Source organism: Notothenia coriiceps, unplaced genomic scaffold, assembly GCF_000735185.1.
Source record: "Notothenia coriiceps isolate Sejong01 unplaced genomic scaffold, NC01 NC01_scaffold00001630, whole genome shotgun sequence".
In the NCBI taxonomy this organism is placed as follows: domain Eukaryota; kingdom Metazoa; phylum Chordata; class Actinopteri; order Perciformes; family Nototheniidae; genus Notothenia; species Notothenia coriiceps.
Genome location: NW_011334331.1, coordinates 383,835 through 403,322, shown reverse-complemented (window position 1 = coordinate 403,322; position 19,488 = coordinate 383,835). Strand labels below are relative to the sequence as shown.

At 40.7% G+C, this 19,488-nt stretch overlaps 2 protein-coding genes across 5 annotated transcripts; one reads left to right on the top strand and one right to left on the bottom strand.

Moving 5' to 3' along the window:
- Positions 1-3,713: 3,713 nt before the first annotated feature.
- Positions 3,714-9,360, top strand: LOC104963118 (putative gonadotropin-releasing hormone II receptor). The gene is given in 4 exon segments (XM_010791683.1): positions 3,714-3,809; positions 5,650-6,253; positions 7,742-7,975; positions 8,787-9,360. Coding segments are annotated over 3 exon segments (1,269 nt in total). The 5' UTR covers positions 3,714-3,809; positions 5,650-5,704; the 3' UTR covers positions 9,273-9,360.
- Positions 9,361-10,327: 967 nt separating this feature from the next.
- Positions 10,328-18,955, bottom strand: wdr93 (WD repeat domain 93). 4 transcript variants are annotated; one of them, XR_800277.1, is made up of 17 exons: positions 18,881-18,955; positions 17,952-18,066; positions 17,277-17,478; positions 16,946-17,010; positions 16,716-16,794; positions 16,529-16,614; positions 15,926-16,010; positions 15,027-15,171; positions 14,815-14,885; positions 14,552-14,638; positions 14,321-14,452; positions 13,458-13,659; positions 13,286-13,346; positions 13,001-13,157; positions 12,106-12,262; positions 11,761-11,950; positions 10,355-11,169 (listed from the first exon to the last, which is right to left on the bottom strand). XR_800277.1 is itself a non-coding variant. In XM_010791664.1 (16 exons), the coding sequence occupies exons 2-16, from the start codon at positions 18,063-18,065 to the stop codon at positions 11,857-11,859; spliced, it is 1,653 nt and encodes a 550-aa protein (XP_010789966.1). In that variant the 5' UTR covers position 18,066; positions 18,881-18,955; the 3' UTR covers positions 10,328-11,856. The 4 variants fall into 4 exon arrangements, 3 of the variants coding, with proteins under 3 accessions (XP_010789966.1, XP_010789955.1, XP_010789973.1); XM_010791664.1 differs by having other exon boundaries at positions 10,328-11,950; positions 13,001-13,073; XM_010791653.1 differs by having other exon boundaries at positions 10,330-11,950.
- Positions 18,956-19,488: the final 533 nt, after the last annotated feature.

Sequence of the window (19,488 nt, the reverse complement as noted above, 5' to 3'; positions counted from 1 at the left end):
GTGTGCCTTGGCGCATCAGTTTCTGTTATGGATCAGTATCAACAGTCCTGCCAGTAACGTTACTATATTATCAATGCTACTTTAGTTATAGCCTGATATATGATAGCTAACTTCACAATGTTGTGATGTGACGTTAGCTAACATTCTGTAGCTAACGCCGGTCACTCACCAAGATAGCTGCCCAGTTCTCCACTGGTTCTCCTCTCACCACAGCTCAATTTCTCTCCGATGGCCGTTATTTCTTCTAATCCTTGGCTGCTCCTGGTCTCTTGGACGCCTAGCAGGCTCATAATTATAAGGTTGTGGTCCGTCATATGCATTCGAATATTCATGTTCAACTTCTTCTGTGTCGAAAACTAGCATTGGGATCCATGTTTATTAATACGTTACACCGGCCGCTCTCCCCCTTGTTTCCCCCATGTTACGTCACACGCGGGAGGTCACGTGCCGAGGCTTTTTTATGCGGAAGTGAACATTTCTTACAAAAACGACGCCAGATGTCACTGTAGTGTATATTTCTCTATATTTTTTTGAAAATCTAGTGTATTCATCATTTTCCTACACATTTATTCACAGGTGTCTTTAACCTGGAAGTTGCTCTTTAAGCCCCTGACACACCAGGCCGAAATCAGCCGTTTTTCGTTAGTCGGACGACGAAGCATGCCCTGTCGCCCAAACTCAATTTGGTGTGTCCCGCACCGTCGGCCGTGACACGCCTTATTTGGCCATTCATGGCCATGCGTTGGCCACAGGCAGTCGGACAAAGAAATCACTCTGATTGACTGTTCAGCTAGCGAATCAGTGCATGAGAAGCGAAACGGTTGCTTGAGAATGTCTTCCACAAGCAACACTCCAATGGCTGATAGCTCCAGTACCGCACAAAACATGTTTTCGATGGACGAGAGTGAAAATGGAACGCACACGCTATTTGTTGTTTGTTTAGATCACACAGTCTGTTCTTCTTCTCTGTCTTCTGGTTGTTGCCTCTTTTGAATGACGAATACTTACCTGCTGGTAAGGAGAGTTATTGCCACTCACGCATGCGCAGTTCGTACGTGCTCGGCTGAAGTCTTTGCGGTGTGTTCCAGTGCGACACATGGCCAAGACGCAGGAGAACACGGCAACGCAACAGTCGGCGTCGGCGAGTTCTCTGGTGACTGCTTGGTGTGTCAGGGCCTTTACACAACTCTGACGAGGGGGGGAGGGGTAGAGCATGCTCGTGAACTGTCAACGGGGGGTGGGGGAAACAGTATAATTTCCTTTTTGGAGGGTATGCATAACACGGCATAACACCGGAGCCTCGCTGTGGGGGAAACTTTGGCGCTGTTTCGTCACGTCATAGACGGAAAATATTCGGCCTCTGCCATGGGGTGCCACAGGGCTCAGTGCTTGGACCTATTGTGTTCACATTATAAATGCTTCCGTTAGGCAATATTATAAGGAATCACTCTGTATATTTTTTATTGTTATGCGGATGATACTCAACTATATTTATCCATCAAGCCTGGTGAAACCATTCATCTAAATAAAATTCAAGACTGCCTCAAGGACTTAAAAACGTGGATGACCTTACATTTTTTTATGTTAAACACGGCCAAAACTGAAGTTATTGTACTCGGCCCAAAGAATCTACGAAACAAATTATCTAAAGATATATTAACTATGGATGGCATTAATTTGGCCTCCAGTGAGACTGTAAGGAATCTTGGTGTTATATTTATTATTTAGATTTATCCTTTAACGCCCACATCAAATTAATCTCAAGGACCGCCTACTTCCATCTACGTAACATTGCAAAAATCAGACATATCTTGCCTCAAAACGATGAAGAGAAACTTGTCCATGCATTTGTTACTTCAAGGCTGGATTATTGTAACTCTTTATTATCAGGGTGTACCAAAGAGTCAGTTAAGTCGCTTCAGCTGATTCAAAATGCTGCAGCACGTGTACTAACCAGAGTTAGGAAAAGGGACCACATTACTCCTGTTCTGGCTGCCCTACACCGGCTCCCTATTGAACACAGGATAGAATTTTAAATTCTTCTTCTCGCCTACATAGCCCTTAATGGGCAGGCACCATCTTACCTTAAATAACTCATTATACCCTACTGTCCTACAAGGGCATTGAGTTCCAAGAATGCAGGGTTGTTGGTTGTTCCTATAGAGTTTTTAAAAGTACAATGGGAGCCAGAGCCTTTTTTTATCAAGCTCCACTTTTGTGGAATCAGCTTCCAGTTTGTGTTCGGGCGGCAGACAGCCTATCTGTTTTTAAGACGCTTAAGACCTTCCTTTTTGATAAAGCTTATAGTTAGGGCTGATTAGATTCAGCCCCTAGTTTTTCTGCTATAGGCTTAGACTGTCGGGGGACAACTTACTTCTTCCTTCTCTCTGTCTGTACCTGTGTACTCTCATGTTCCGAATAACCCAGCTTCCCCCAAATTTCTTTTTGGTGTCTATCTACACCGGGATCCTGAGTGATGGCTGATCCTGTTGCTGCGGTCCTGTCCTGGATCCTGAGCACTGGATCCTGTATCCTGGATCCTGAGTCCTGGATCTGAGTCCTGGACTTGGAGTCGTGGCTGAACCTGTCTCTGCGGTCCTGCCTGACTCTCATCATACTACTTCCCCGATGGCTCCCACAGGATTGTTGACATCCTCGTGGATTAATCTTATAGACACATGCATTTCCAAACATTTGGTCTACCTATGTTGTAAATGTATTATCTTTTCAATTTACACACGGCATCTAATGCACGTCTCTCCGTCCTGGGAGAGGGATCCCTCCTCTGTTGCTCTCCCTGAGGTTTCTCCCATTTTTCCCTTTAAACTGTGGGTTTTCTCTGGAAGTTTCTCCTTGTACGATGTGAGGGTCCAAGGACAGAGGGTGTCGTATTGTCATAATGATATTCTGTACAAACTGTGAAGTCCACTGAGACAAATGTTATATTTGTGATATTGGACTATAAATAAACATTGATTGATGGATTGATAAGAAAGTTCTAACGCGTATTTTATAAACTCATAGAAGAACTGAACGGAGCAGAGCTAAGCTTATTTCCAAGAATGCCAAACTATTCCAGAAAATACATTCAGTGCTGTCATGCCTTCAAACGAGAAGCTTGAACCCCTAATGAGGACAACCATGTAAAGAGTGTGTCACCTTGCTTTCCCCATGACCAACTTCGCAGGTTTCTAAGTACTGCACTAATCTCCGGCTCAAATGTAACTTTTGTGACATAAAAGGGACCCATATTCTCTATAATCTCCAAATTTGTTTTTCGCAGACATGTATCTCATGGTCAAAGGGAATATTGTTTTCCAAGCAGCAGAGGCAGGCTGGGTCCAATCCCATGAATCATGTATTGTGCAATGTACGGCTCTACTGGAGAATTTCACACAACATGCACATTTTAAATTGTGATTTTGTGATTGATATCTTTCGACAGGACATTTCTCATGACTTATGTCTTTCTGGCATTCATTTTAAAAACGTGATCTGTGTTTTTCATTTTCATCAATCACAGTTTATTGCGCCTATTTCTTATCATTTCTAGGAAGTTTTTACAATGTATGCAGCGGAGGTCAGACCCCTCCCCGCGGTTCCGGTTGCACGGCTCTGATTGGTATGCTCGGAGGATAAAGGTGGAGCAGCTGGAAATGCGCACCGGACGCACGGAGAGCAGAGGAGCTAGACAGCAGAGGGGGAGTCGGAGGACCACCCGGTGCCTTGCTAAACTTACAGGAGCAGCCAAAAAAAACGGGCTCCAACACCCAGATGTGCTCACAGATTTCTCTCCGCTGCAGATGAACGTAAGTTTGTCTTTTCGCATGTTAATATTCAGATGCTGCTGCAGATGATGTTTTAATGTTTGGTCTGGGACTACACGTGCATTCAGTGTCACCGATGATGGAAACAATAATACATGATTTAAAATGCGTGACCGTCTTAGACCTTAATTGATAGTTCTTAACTTTTTTTGCGGACACCAACATATTTAATTGAACTGAGAACTGTAACTCTTCTCTGTGAAAATAATTAATGTACATCCACTAAAATGCCATTTATGAAGCAACATATATGGATATTCATGTTGATGTGGCTTTGATAATTCATGTTGCTGAAGTTGTCCACATGCGTAACATCTGACTATCTGAGTGCATTAATCCTATTTAAATAATAATTTGGGATTGATTATAAACAGTAAATGTTGGTTTTCGACAATGTATTAATGTTTGCTTATCTTTAACTCGATCTTAGAAAAGAGGGGTTAAAGAGAGAAAGGGACAGAGAGGGAGGGACAGAGAGAGAGAGAGAGGGGGGAGAGGGAGAGGGAGAGAGAGGATGGATGAGTGATAAGTGCGTCTCCGTGTGCGTAATTGGGCTTAAATGGCCCGTGCATTGCTTATGTACATCGGCAATACTTACACAATGTGTCATCCAACATGCCATTCCTTGTAAATGATTTCAGCTCATCTTTCATCAAATTTCACATCAGGAGAAAATAGTAAACATGTGAGTCACGTAGTTGTACACAATCAAAACAAACCTGACATAACAGTGTTTTTTTTTTCTTATTAATGAACAGTCTTCAAAATACCTTAGGGGTTTTATTCGAAACAGCTCCCGCCTTGTCCATGGTGGGGTTTTAGTATTCACAGCACATCAGTGGCGCAGCTCTGTTTGGCTGTACAGGTGTTGGCACCGTCATAATAACTGATAATAACACGGAGGATGCCAAGCATTTATTAAATGCACCGGGACACCAAGGCCCGGTGGACTGACTTTCATTTGCATTTAAACTCGGAAAACAAACAGAGACAAACACATATTATTTTCGTGTTGCAGTTTAAGAATGTTTAGTTTGGGCTCAGACAACAAAGAGCTGTGGCCCCCACGGTTTTAGTTTTCTAAACTTGTTGATTTCAACATTAACTAAAGTTAAAACAGCACGCTTTAAATCTATGGAACACAACACGCTAGAAATTATTTTAACTTTACTTAAAACACCCCCAACCGGAGTAATTTATGATCTCATTTTAATGCATTGTAAATAGATGGTAATTTGTTACAACTATGAGAATTATAATACGCTACGATCCTTGAAAACAATAAAGTCAGTCAGTGACAACCATTATGTTAAATGATACTTTAAATCATTATAAAATGTGTTTTGATTGTTGTATAAAGCATTCCTAATATAAATGAGTGAGTATAAATATAACATTTCTGAGCAGATTTGAACTAATATACAATTATTCATTTATAATGCATTATTGACATAAGTGTGTGTTGTCTTCTCTGTTCCTATGTTATTATGATGACTAAGTAATTCAGAAAAGCACAAGCCATTTGTAAATTCTATTTGCATATTAACACGATATGCACTAGGAAGTCAAGGAGTTGTGAAGACGTTTATATTGGATAAATGGACTGTATTCATCATTTAGATTCTACTTCACTGATTTGCAATGTGGCAAACAGATACTTCCATATACGCATATTACTTCCTCTTGATGAGATGTACTATTCATTCATTGCATTTTTGTGTTTCAGCACAGATTTATTTGGATAACCTTCGCCCACTTCAAGGCCCATGACTCACACATCTTGTTGTTTGCCTCTTTCTTTTCGCCCCACTCTCGTTACCAGCACTGAACTTCATGGTTGATGAGCAGAATGTGGCTTTCTCTGTGCGCCTCAGAAAATGAACGCCCCTCTGTGTGACTCAGTATCGACCATGTTTCATCTGACAACAGACAACCAACTGAACTCTAGCTGCAATGGCTCCCTGCCCTCTTCTAACTGGACAACGGGGGACGATGCTTTGCAGCTGCCCACCTTCACAACAGCAGCTAAAGTCAGAGTGGTCATCACCTGCATTCTCTGTGGCATATCCATCTTTTGCAACCTGGCCTTGCTGTGGGCAGTGCACAGCGACGGGAAGCGCAAATCCCACGTCAGGGTGTTGATAATCAATCTGACGGTGGCTGATCTGCTGGTGACCTTCATCTTGATGCCGCTGGACGCCGTGTGGAACATCACAGTCCAGTGGCTGGCTGGAGACTTTGCCTGCAGGCTGCTGATGTTCCTTAAGCTGCAGGCGATGTACTCCTGCGCCTTTGTCACCGTGGTGATCAGTCTGGATAGACAGTCAGCCATCCTCAACCCTCTGGCTATCAGTAAAGCCGGGAAGAGGAACAGAGTCATGCTGATGGTGGCGTGGGGCATGAGTGTCGTGCTGTCTGTCCCTCAGGTAAGGCCAGCTGAGGCCAGGGGTCTGCACCGTTCTTTAAAAGAGGCTGTAAACATGTTCTCATTAAAGCTTGGGTAGGAAACATTGGATAAGCCAGGAAAAGTAAGAGAGATTTGAAAAGATACAGCCAAAACATCCAATTAAACTCCTTCCCAATTAAAGTAGCTAGCAGCACTTGCTTAATATGTCTCCAAAACTCGTGAGGACTCTCTGAGTGGACAACATTGTGTGGTTTTTTCGATTTAATTTAGCAGGCACTTTTATCCAGAGCAATTTACAATAAGTGCAATAAACCATGTAGTTGCAAACAGCAGGAAACAGGCAGGAACCTTTGCTTTCAAATAAGCCAGTGTAAGTGCTGGTGCATTCAAAGGAGCAAATCTTTTGAGTGCTACATTTTGATTTTCTTCTTCTTAATGGCCAAGGTGAGTGAGCAACAGGTCGGTTTTCAGTCTGCAAAGGAAGATGTGTAAACTTTCAGCAGCCCTGTTATCTACACGGAGCTCGTTCCACCATTTTGGAGCAAAGATAGCAAACACTGTGAGAAAGTCTCTTCATGTCTCCCTCCGAAGCCACTCCAACAACACACTTACACACTATTATCAATATCAACGTAGACAAAAATGTGTCGATTTTTCAAATTGCAAAACTGGACGGAAAATGAGCCCATTGGCAGGAAGAGTTCGTCGCCAAAATGTTTTGTCATGAAAATCATAAATAAAGATCTGCAGACTGTAGCTACCTTAAGTGCATTTAATTAATTCATTAATTTAAAAGCACATATACACGTGGATTTTCCAGCTAATGCTCTTCTTCAGTTGTACAAATGAAGTGTAGAATAAATGTAAATGGAGCTGCAGAGTGTAAATCTCTATTTGTGTTTTAATTTGTTGTCTTCTGCTGGTCTAGCTACTGCAGTCTGTTGTCAACATGGACATGTATGTAATACCATGGGGGAGGTTGAGCAGGCGAGAGGAGCATTGTAAGGAGCTCTTTATTTGCACAAAGAAATGTGAAAACAGTCCTGTCCAGGAAGTGAATACGTGTCTTTTGACCATAAATGCCCATCTGCCCGTTATTTAATCTGTTTACTATTCAGATAGAGACCAAAATCCAACAACCAATTTATTCCGGTAACAGGTATTGAATAACCGATAGGATACTTTAATGTTTTGTTATCTAATAGTGATTTTGGTCACTTTTTCCATCATTACAAGAAGCATGGCCAGCAGTTTATTCCCTTTGAGGTAAAAGGAGAAAAGCCAACAGACGCCTGACAATCCTAATGGATCCTAGGAACAAATATCTCACATACAAAATAAATACAAACTATCTGCATGTCTAAATAGCACTATAGCCGGAACACACATCTTGCTATATTTCGTGAGACAGCATTTATGGGGAATGGAAAGTTATTGCTGAATCTTTTGTAGTAGCCATGGATGTTTTCTCCATTCCTTTCTAATCTTGGTTCCTTTCCCTGCTCAGATGTTCCTTTTTCACAACGTGACCATCGTCCATCCAGAGGACTTCACTCAGTGCACCACACGTGGGAGTTTCGGCACTCACTGGCATGAAACGGCCTACAACATGTTCACCTTCTCCTGCCTGTTCCTGCTGCCTCTGGTCATCATGATCACATGCTACACCAGGATCTTCTGTGAGATCTCCAAAAGACTGAAAAGGGACAACGGTGAGGTCAAATAGAGGCTCTGTGGATCTGTTTACTTCAGGGATTAGCTTTTTAATAACATATCTGTTGCTGCCGTTTGTTTGACCCTTTCAGTAATAGAAGCTGGGTTGTTGGTTGGGTGATTTATTTATTATCTCTTCTCTGTCCTGGGCCCTGTTCTTCAAATGTATCTTAACTAATCCAGGCTAACAGGATGATTCCAGGCTGAGCTAATCCTGTTTACTCTCACCCACTTGGTTGCATCCTTGATGAAGTTACCTTGGATAACAGTGTGCTCTTATTTAGAAATGATGACCAAATTAAGGAAGAGTTAAGGAACATTTCGTTTTCAAACTATTTGGTTTTATATTGTTTAGGTTAATTTTATAATGAAAATGTAATTGTGATTATTGCAGATCGTGTTTAATTAACCTCCATGTCCTCATCTAAAATCCTCTCCATATAGACAGCCTTTCTTAATGACTCAAAAAAAGCAAGTCACATGTATTTGAAAATAATATGTGTGGGGTTTATAGACAATTGTCCAGATGAATCTAAAACCAGTTTAAGAAGGACAAAAAAATCCAGACCCATCGACAAATAGTCATCAGTCTAATCAGGATAACTCTTTCACACGAAGGACGTGGCACTGGTTACAGCTTTCATTCAATAAAGTTATTGAGGAAATTCTCACCAAGATGAGTACAAATTATGTATTTTTAGTATTCAAGAAGGATGTTCCATGCTCTTAATGACAGTCCTTCGGTTCACCACTTTGCTCCTGAGTGACTAATGTGAAATAATGTTTTTCGTGTTCTTCTCTCAGTTCCCTCCAATGAAGTGCGCTTGCGGTGTTCAAAGAATAACATCCCCAGAGCGCGGATGAGGACTCTAAAGTTAAGTATAGTGATCGTCTCGTCTTTCATTATCTGCTGGACTCCATACTACCTGCTGGGCCTGTGGTACTGGTTCTTCCCCAACGACCTGGAGGGGAAGGTCTCCCACTCCCTGACCCACATCCTTTTCATCTTCGGGCTCTTCAACGCCTGCCTGGATCCTCTCATCTACGGCCTGTTCACCATTCACTTCCGAAAGGGGCTGCGGAGGTTTTACTGCAAAGCCAGCGCAGCCTCCAATCAGGAGAACCCCACAGTCCTATCTTTCAAATGCGCCGCCAAGTCTCCGCCGCTGAAGAGAGACGGGAGCCCCGTGAGCCAGGAGAGGTTCATGCTGTGTGATGACGACCAAACTAAAGCAGATACAACCATCAGCTTATTAACCCCAGACAACGACACAGAGCGAGATCCAAACCAGTCCAGCCCCGAGAGCATCATATATACCGTGTGAGGCTCTCTGACAATTTCATAACACTTCTATTTATTTAAATGTATTTTGTGTTTGATCGTCTGATGTGTGGGGTTCCTGTATTTCTCGATGTGGCATTTTGATTTACTTTACCAATTGTCAAATAGCCTACTTCTGTATAAATCACAAAATTCACGACTGCAATTGGTCGGAAAGCACAGTTAGATTTTCTTGCAGAAGGTAAGCTTCAATCACAACAGACTGACATCACAAGCTTCGTTACAAAGAATGTCTATTGCTCTGTTCATTGTAACTTGTGGTTATTTTTGAATTAAATGTATTCACTAAGATTTGAAGTGTTTGAATCTGTTGCTGTTGAAAGCATTTTTCAGAGGGTAAATGAAGACAAGCTGTGTGGGGAGAGATAAACAAATCTCATCTTAAATTATAAGCACGCAAATCCCCGTTGCACGGCAATGCCATTCAGACACGTCCTCACGTGCAGTGATGTGTAGCCCGACGAGTCCTCAGGGGATGCTACCGCTAATCAGTGCTGAGTCATAGCGTCCAGATGAAAAGGCCATTTATACCCTCTGAGTGTGACAAATTGACATTGGAAGAGTTAACAGATAATTTCATATCTTCCTCGCTATGCTTTTTGGAATCAAACATACAGTTGTTTATGTTAATAACGAAGAATGGTTGGGAAAGAAGGTTCTGGTGCAGCGACGGATCGGCATATCATGTCATGATAGTGTACAAAAAATAAATAAATATTAAATTAAATATTTTCTTTAAAATAATATTTATTAAGGAAAATATAATATATACTCAAAAGTGAACTCTGAATAACTGGGGATTGCGTCATCTTTCATGTTTTAGGAAAATTTTAATGATAAACAGTTTTTAATCTGGGCACATGGTTTATTTAGACCTTCCAGGCTTTATGTGGAAGATTTTCTAGGTCACCTTCTGCTATGTCCGCAAGCAATTAGAATGTTAAATGGTGATAAGAAAACATGCATTCTTTAAATTGATGCCTATATACTTCATATTTTACTCTACCTGAATGTGAAATTGAGCTCATGCATACATACAAATTGTTTGCCACCAGGATCTGAAAAGTAATCCATATTTAAAACATGACCTTAGACATCAAAAATTGTAATTGCAACTACACAGCTGGTTTTATCAAATTCATTTAATTGTTTCAACATTTAATCATCTTTAAGAAATAAAATAAGTTCAACAGTTTGACATTTAGCTTCAGAGGAAGATACTTTTCTGATATGGGATTCTCTGTTATTGTTATCAATTCTGTTTTGTTTTACTTTTGTACTAATGAGAGCAAATGCCTAAAGAGGCCATCGCTGCAGTTAATTGGACGTTTGTAGGGAAGGCAAAAGAGAGGGGATTGGGAGCTGGGAATGACAACAGCAGGTTTGTTTTTTATTTTTTTGCATAACAGTAAATGTTGGTAAAGCATCAATGTCGCAAGGAAATGACAAAAAGCACAAAACCAACAGCAAAAAGACAGCAATGACAGTTAAGCCTCTGTTTCGTTAAGAGGCTCTTGCTGCATTGTTATACCGTCTAATTGTTTTTCCCCTGGTACAAATGTGGATATCTTGAATAGAGCACCTGCACTTTTATTACGCTATCAATGATATTTGGGCCCTTTGCTGTCACCCTCAGTACATTATTCTATTTCATGTATAATGAGGCTTTTGAGCACATATTCAAATCTGTTTTCCGCAGCAGTTCCTTTTCACAGAGTCCGATCTGATGCGCTGAAGATGCAGCACCAACGATGCAACAATGAAAGTATTTGTATGCAAACGATAAGGGAGATGCCATCCGAAGAATCTCTCTGTCAAATGAACACCACCTGTCCATTGTAGCTCAAGGATTCAAAAGATTGATCTGCTGCCAATCTGAACTAATAAAGAGAGAAAATCATGAATGATTCAACAGCTGCATATTGCTGATTGGTTTCAGAAGAACAATATCCTCTCTGATTTGTTTTGATCTTCTGACTCTGTGAGTCCCTCTCACATACCAATTAGCTGTTACTCTATGGTACTCAATACAAATAGACAACATTTAGCTCGCAAACATATTTTCAGTGACTGTTATGGGACAGACTATAACATTCTAAATGCACTTCAATAATTCTTGCACCCTGTTTTGTTTTTTGTGTCCTGTCATTAAATAAAACTTGGCCTATGAGACATTCAAGGACCCAAAGGGGACATAATCACTCCAAATACACTCATCGTTTTGTGTAAAATATCAGAGAAGGCCTTCCAGCACCACAGATATAACAACTAATTCAACATAAAAAAACAATGTCCTTTTTGTACAGTTAAACTGATTAAGGGTCAGTGCCTCAAATATGTTTGGTGATTCTTGCATAAAAATGGTTATATTGGAAATATCATTTGGACCTGTGAGATAACAGTCTCTAATGAACATTCTTGCAGGGTGCATTCAGAAGGAGCTCTTCAATGGAATACATCAACAATAGTACCTCAGAGCAAAACAACATGTGCTGCTGCCCCTCAGCTGGCTGCCGCTCGGCTGTGTCTCTGTTGCTCCAGCTCAGCTGTGTCTCTGTTGCTCCAGCTCAGCTGTGTCTCTGTTGCTCCAGCTCAGCTGTGTCCTGCAGCTGCTTCCATGTGTGGGCTATAGCTTTGCTCCTTTCATCCACAGACAGCGCTCTTCACATGAAAACATAGGGAACACATGATAAGACACTACTTTAACAGTACACTATGGATAGTTTGTGCCCTGTTGTTTGGATTTGTGGGAATATATTTTCCAAAAACGATCGGACACCACATAGATTATGGTTGCTAGACACAAAGAAAGCCACCTTTGCAGGAGGTAGATATTGCAGGCTTCCTCCAGTGTGTTTTGTCTCTGAGAGTCTGGATGAGAAATGATATACTGCTCCATGATGCCATGCTCTCCAAAAGTGAAGCTGAACAGCTGGCTCTGTCTCCCTGCGCTGCAGCTGGACTCCTGCTCCCCTGTGGAAGACATGAAGGGCTTTAGTAACAGCAGTTCAGATTTCATTTGGGACAGTAGCTCAGTCTGTAGAAGAATTGGAGGGTTCCTTGGTTCTAATTGAACAAAGTACAGATTGTTGACTTTTAGCAGACCTCACCATGCGGCCCTTCAACCAAATTATTAATTTAACACAATTATTATTGCTGGATTCAGTAGAACCACACCTTTCCAACAAGCCCTCATATGTGTTGCTATGGCAATCCATGTCAGAGTCACTACAAAGTAAAGAGAACATTCTACATAGATTTACATTTCCGCCTATTGTAGGTATGTGTTCAAATGACTGTATCTCCAATCTACATTAAGATATTGACATTCAGTCTTTTCTGCAGAGGGATGTCCTGACCTCAGGTATGCCAAGTTTTAAACCTATCAGACCTTCCATTGTGAATCTACATGAGTTTATATTCCTCAACCCCCAGACGGCCAGGCTTTATTTTTAGTTTGGGGTGTATAACTTTATATATCAATTTCACCACTTTAGCAGTAAAATATTTTTATACAACAATCCATTTCATGTATGGGAGGCCTTAGAGATGAGGAAAAAGTAAGTTGTGTTTTGTCCAAACTCCGGGAGGGGTATCTCAAAAATGTTGGGGCCATTGTCACTAGCCTGTGTGTTCCTTAGTGAATAATGTAAAATAACAACAAAAACAATGAACATGTATTTAATAAAGAACATTTGACTCTTGGTTTACCTTGTATGACCAGAGTCTGCAGTTTAGTGTTCAGAGCATAAACAGGACTGCAGGGAGTGGAAATCTGAAAAGTCTTGGGAGGATTTAAGAAGCACACTTTGGTTTTGTTGAGGACATCTTGGAGGAACATGTTTCCATTTCTTTGCACCACAAGCGTCTGGTCGAGGCAAAACAAAAAAGACAGGAGAATCCAGAGAATCACAATTATTGTTATACTTTTGGTGCTATAGATATTCCCTCTGCATTTGAGCTTAACTGTTGTATGAGTAACTTTAGTGTTTCTACCATACTCTGCAGGAACGGCACTGGTGCAATGACAGTTGGGATGTCTCCGCTGTCTTTTGGCCTGTAGCGACAGAGGACGTTATGAGTGAGGTAATGTTTTGTTTGATTGCATTTTATCTGACAGAGAAAATAAATGCATGATATGGAAATGTGTAACAAACATATGGGATACCTTTCATTGAGCTGCGCTGTGCAGGATGGAGCCCCTCGTCCTGAAGTGACTGCATGAACCGTTCCACTTTTACACAACACTGAAAGGCAGACTGTTGCAGCAGTTTGGGAATCATCAGCAGACTCAGGCCGGACATCCACAAACTGCATCCTGGAGAAAGCACTGTCTGCTGCGGACACTGGGACAACAGACAAAGGAGACCCTGAGGGGGGGGGAGAAGAAAATGAGAATGAAACAAGCAATAGCTTTATTGCAAACCAAGGAGGCAAAAGTGTCTACGTGTCTGTTGCTTTTCAGTGAAGTTTCTTCTGGGGAAATCCTAAAATAACTAAGATAACTGATACGAGGAGCTTACACTGATTCATGTGTGGATACTATAGGAACAAATATGTTTTCTTTACATGACATTCATTAAATGTAGGGTAGGTGAGAATGGAGAAACCAGCGAGTGCGCTAGAATTTGAAAGTATGAAGCCGAATCTGCCCCCTCCTTCAGACTTCCTTACAGAGCCCCTCCTCCAACACACACGAACGCGCACATGACCAATGAGGGCACGAGATAAGTTTGTGTATGAGATGGAAGGCTGACAGGCAGGTAGGCCATCCAGTTATTTTAGCCGGGCCGGCTCAGATGATTGGTCGTTCTTTTTACAGCGCTACGGCTTCCATTTTTTCATGTATTTATTGTCAGAGCATTTAATGTATTCATTGCTATCGGGATGTTAAGAGCATTCCATGGAATATAACAAAAAGTGTGTCTGAAGTGAATGACCTAACCTACCTTTAAGGAGAAACCAAATAAACACAAATGCTCTAATTGAATGGCTTGGATAGGATCATACTTCTCCATAAGGTTTGCTCACCAGACTGCCTGTCCCACACACACACCAAAGCATCGTCGAGCCCAAGAGCAATGAAACGTGTGCATCGACTAACAGCAGAGCAGAGGATTTCCTTTGCGTTTGGCCACAACACATCTAGCATGGGTTCCACATCTGCTCCAAAAACAGAAAAGTCAACACCAGAAATCTATGCCTAGTAACAACACACAACATGTTTTAACAACGTGAGCACCCAGCAGATACATATCCTACCCGTTTTGTTCTTTGGTGACTTTCGTAGCAAATAATGAAAAAGATTATGGCTGCTACTCCACCACACACAGACAGAAACAGGCAATGCTGCGGGGAAAAGGTCAGAGATGAAAGACAACGTTAATAGAAGCACAGTCTGCCACTGCAGATATGATAAGGCCTTGATTGAATGAAAATGAGGGATACATCAACAGCGATTAATTAGCTGGCAACTGCAATTGTCAAATGTGTTTGTAGTGGACGCTCCCACGTCCATTACAAACCTGGCTGATCCTTTGCATGACTGTCACCAGGAAGCTGACCACAAGGCAGGAGAAAGTGATGGGTGCAAAGTCTGAAAAACGATTTCATGTATGAGACATGAATAATGTTTGCGAAGACTTCAATCAAAGACCATGCAAGTACATCTCAAACAGAGCCATGATATTTCTTCGCGGTGACATGCTGGTCGTAATTTGTGTAATCTTTATCGAACCTTAGGCTTTCGTTTATTTTTCCTGCTTCTTTATCAAAAGGCTGTTCATCCCATTGACTGCTGCCCATGTCTTTGTCCAGAGCCAGACAGTGTGTCAAAAAGTCGTTCTTCTGCAACACCTGGAGTGGACCATCCAGTTCTGTCCCTGCAAAACAGCAGAAACATGCCGGGATATTGATTCTTATTTGAAATGTATGTTCATGCTTATTATCTATCTGCAACTTGTCACCTACAGTCTATGCTTGTAACAGCAAAGAAAACAAATAACTTTCACTTTAGTCATTTAAAAAGAGAGAAAGTTCTATACAAATACTAGGGCTGCACGATATTGGAAAAAACTGACATTGCGATTTCCCCCCCCCTGCGATATATATTGCGATATGAAGAAATACAGGAATTGAAGAAAAGACAGTTTTTTTTGCCCACAATCCATCCTTTCTTGAACTTTAATGCTATACAATTGGTATTTTTCTAACTATATTTAACCGGATGAAGGATTTTAGTCACGGACGTCTGGATCTTAAGTTATCAGAGCAACAAGCTGAGCTAGCTCGGTTAGCAGCGCCGAACTGCCCTGGAGAAAAACATGAAACACACTTTATTCAGAGTTTTTACCTTTAATCACCGGGTCCATTTGCTTTGGAGATTTGATTGTGATTGGTGCTTTGCTGTGAATGCAGAGCCTGCATGTCACTCACTCAAGTACTCCTGACATGAGAGCCGCGCAAGTTTTCCTTTTGTAGCAAGCAGCAAAATAATTGTAACATGACGTTTTTGAGTTAATTTGCCTATTTAATATCGCACGTCCTGAAAAGAACGCCATGCATCTACACCATGACTTCCACTTCCACACACCACACTATAGTTGTAATACATGGTTCCTCTAGATACAATTATACCTGCAGGAGTCTTGGGTGGCTGGATTTTAATCACCGCTGCAAGTGGAGACCATTTCACTTCCACATCTGCAGATGAGTCAGGGTCCTGAGGATTCAAATAACATTCAAACTGCTTGAAATGTCCTCTGTACTTGAAACTCAATGGCATATAGGAGTATCTGGTGCCAGATAAACCGGCATACATTCTCATTAAAACTAGAAATCCCTGTGGGAACATCCTTCCCAGCCATATTGCTATTAAGAGCACAGGAGCATGTATCGTTATGTATTATTGTGTCGGTAGCCACTCTAGAGTGCAACACGCTCCAAGGGTAGCACTGTTTTTAGAAAGCATTGAGTCCAAGTACTTTTCTGTTCTTAATGCCATTATATGCCTTTATCTGTGAACATATTCTACCATTTTGAAGATACAACTGTTGCCCTCCGTTTTCTTTCTGTATATTTTAAAGCTACTTACTGAAAAAAACAACTTGATAAATTCGAACTTATGTCAGATTCAACTGATTGTTGACAATGAAATGTCGTTGTATGTCGAATGGCTCATATGATGCCAAATACGCAACATGTTATATCCACCCTATCATTCAGATTTCAGTATATTACCTGATTTTGTGATGGTTCCATCTCCAACTCTTTGAGCCAAGCGTCTGAGGGGAAGTGATAGACCTCGAGCCAAACATCACTGTTACCTTATAGAGAAGGGAAAATCATGCAATAAATACTTGAAAGAGCAGCCTTTCATTAAAATCATTAATTAATTAAAGGAGCTCTACAGGAATGGCGTATTTACAGCTGATTGACGCCGCTCCATAATGTCCCCCTTCAGACAGTTCAAATGTCAAGCAAATGCTCCTTTTGTTGATATTTTCCTAATATTGAAAGGAATTAATTATTTAAAACAAAATGTTACACTCCTAATAATAAACACACAAACAGTTTGACATTATGTAAGTGTCCCTATCAACAACACATACAAAACAAAAAAAAGGTGGAGGACAGTCAAAGTATCTGTGTACGTACCATGGTGTTAATAACGCTGAGGAGGTGAATGCTCTCACAGTGATATGCAAAGACTCTGGCAACACCTGCAGTGAAAAATGAAAGGAACTTATGCCAGAATGACAAAACATATTTAACACTTTCTGAAAATCTCTTTGGCCTTTCTTATTGTAACCTTTATTTTCTTTAGTTCCATGTGTTTTTGTCTCAGTAATGTCTCAGTTCAGTAATAATTCATGACTTCAGGATCACACAGAGTATTTCCAGTGTACAAAAAAATGTCAATCTGTCAATCCCAGACTATCTGTTCATGTTTTATGCAGGAGACGGATGAGAGAGGCATTCTACTGACCCATATCGTCAACTGTGCCAAGCAGATAGGCTTTCTCAGCCATTCTGGTGATTTGAATATAAGTCATTTCCAGCCCGTCCTGCAGCCACTCTGCAGCACAGAGCAGAGAAGAAGCACACCACACAGAGAAACCCCGGGAGTGACCCAGGCCGAGGAACCTGCCGTCTGCAGAGCACGCCACGCAGAGGGTGCTTTCTGGGAGCTGACAGATAAGTCACAACAGAGAAAAGGTAATTCCTTTGAAAAACACTGATCTGATCGTTTAATTCAATAACCTGTTTTTTTTAGGCACCACTCTGAGATAACCAAAGAGGCGGGATAAAGCAAGGGAAAGGATAAAGACAATTATGATAGAACAGACATATACGAGGAAGAATAAAATGCTTTACATGTTTCAACAAATAAATGTTCTATAGGGAAGTGAAAGACAGTGATCAGAGGAATAGGCGAAAATGAAGAAGACCTTATCACATCCTCTTAAGCACACGAGTCGTTATTAGAATACAATGAAAGGTCTTAATGTGCCTGTAGAGCCCTTTGGACACATTGTCATTGGAATATTGGTCCAAATAACACACAGTTTAGAAAGAGTTGTGCAGATGGTTTGTCAATTATGTGACGAGATTCATTCATTCCCCAATAATAATCCATTCATTTTAAACTGCCAATCTATACCTCAGTTGCACGGGATATTTCCAACATAGGTGTTTTCTTAATGGATGTTTCTGTGCTGCAAGCTGCTTTCATGTTTGAGTCAGGGGTGCTGCTTTTCCTGGAATACGTTGACATCCTATGATCAGAAAATGTTAATGTTGGACAAATAATTGAGTTTTTTGTAGACTTCAAGTTACATTACAATGAGGAGTAAACAAATAGAAACCCGTAAAGTGCATCAAAACTGTACATAACTGTATAAAAAGTACTTGACTAACTGTATAAAAAGTACTTGACTAAATGTGCTTGGTTACAACCATTGTAAATATCAGTGGTGGAAAAAGTACTCATAATTTGTACTTTTAAGCAGGTTTAATACAGAGTTGAAATTCTCAGTTACAAGTGAAAGACAAGCATTCAAATGTTGTTAAAGTACAAAAGTATTACCATTAAATATATTTAAAGGAAGTGGTGTACTTTAAGAAATAATAGAAGATGCAGCATCTGCAAAAGAAATGGTGCAACTGAAAGAGGGGTTTTGTCCTTCTCTGCGTGGGCCCGGTAGGCCTACAAAGTAAAGTAAGTATCTCAAAATTGTACTTAAGTACAGTACTTGAGTAAATGTACTCAGTTACTGTACACCACTGGTTACAAGTCTCTCAAAAACGTTCCAACTCTGGTAAAAATAGGCCTAAAACAAGTTAACAAGAAGAGGCGTATACTTTGCATTACAATACCAAAACGTTTCCTGGACTGTTTGGGCCTAGTTAAGAAGCAGGCACGTTAGCTTGTTAGCCAAACTACAAAAACAACGCGTTCACAAAAGGTAGAGCTAATGCTATAAAACTACAGTATAACCACAACACACATAAAGTAGCTCTTTGCTTAGCTCAGCTGTGAGTTAAAATATTAAACAAAAATATATATAACTTATAAGCCTGCAGTTTTACCTTCATTTGTCACACCAGAAGCCGTGGAGTGTATCACGGTCGTCATGACAACTGTTGCCATGTCTTCAAATCCTTCTACAGTAAGGTTACCGGTAGCCTACTTGAAAATCAGTGCCATAACATATTTATGGTGGTCCAGTGTTAATTGTTTCAGATAATGGTCTTATTTGTTACGGACATGATGCCGTCACGGATAAATTGGCTTCCGATATCTGTCAAACAGCATCCCTCTTACATCCCTTCAAATTCAATCAATAGGGAGGAATTGAATAATCTGGTGTTTTGTTATAGCCTCGTCCCTGCAAACACAAACTCAAAAAACCAAACAGATCTTTAAATAACCAGATGGCTTTTTTATAAAACATTCTTTTATTTCTATCCTGTTTCTTTTTAGACTATTTTTATTGTTTTATATTTATTTATGTTGCATTGTAAATGGAGACTGGGACTTAAGATTTCAGTAGCTTCTGTGCTTATGACAATATAACCTTTGAATCTTAAATCTATATAGGAAGAAAATATATTGATATATTTATACGGTTTTGCATGTAAATGGTTATGTTCAGGTGTTGACCACAAGGGTAAATGTTAATAAACTCAAATTCACA

Excerpts from the sequence above, each read along its gene's own strand:
- wdr93 (XM_010791653.1), bottom strand. The coding sequence starts at position 18,065 with ATGTCAACGTATTCCAGGAAAAGCAGCACCCCTGACTCAAACATGAAA. Across the intron at positions 13,158-13,285 it reads TGCCGTTCCTGCAGAGTATG|ACGCTTGTGGTGCAAAGAAA; the intron begins GTAGAAACACTA and ends TGCCTCGACCAG. Across the intron at positions 12,263-13,000 it reads GCAGACTCTGGTCATACAAG|GGGAGCAGGAGTCCAGCTGC; the intron begins GTAAACCAAGAG and ends TGTCTTCCACAG.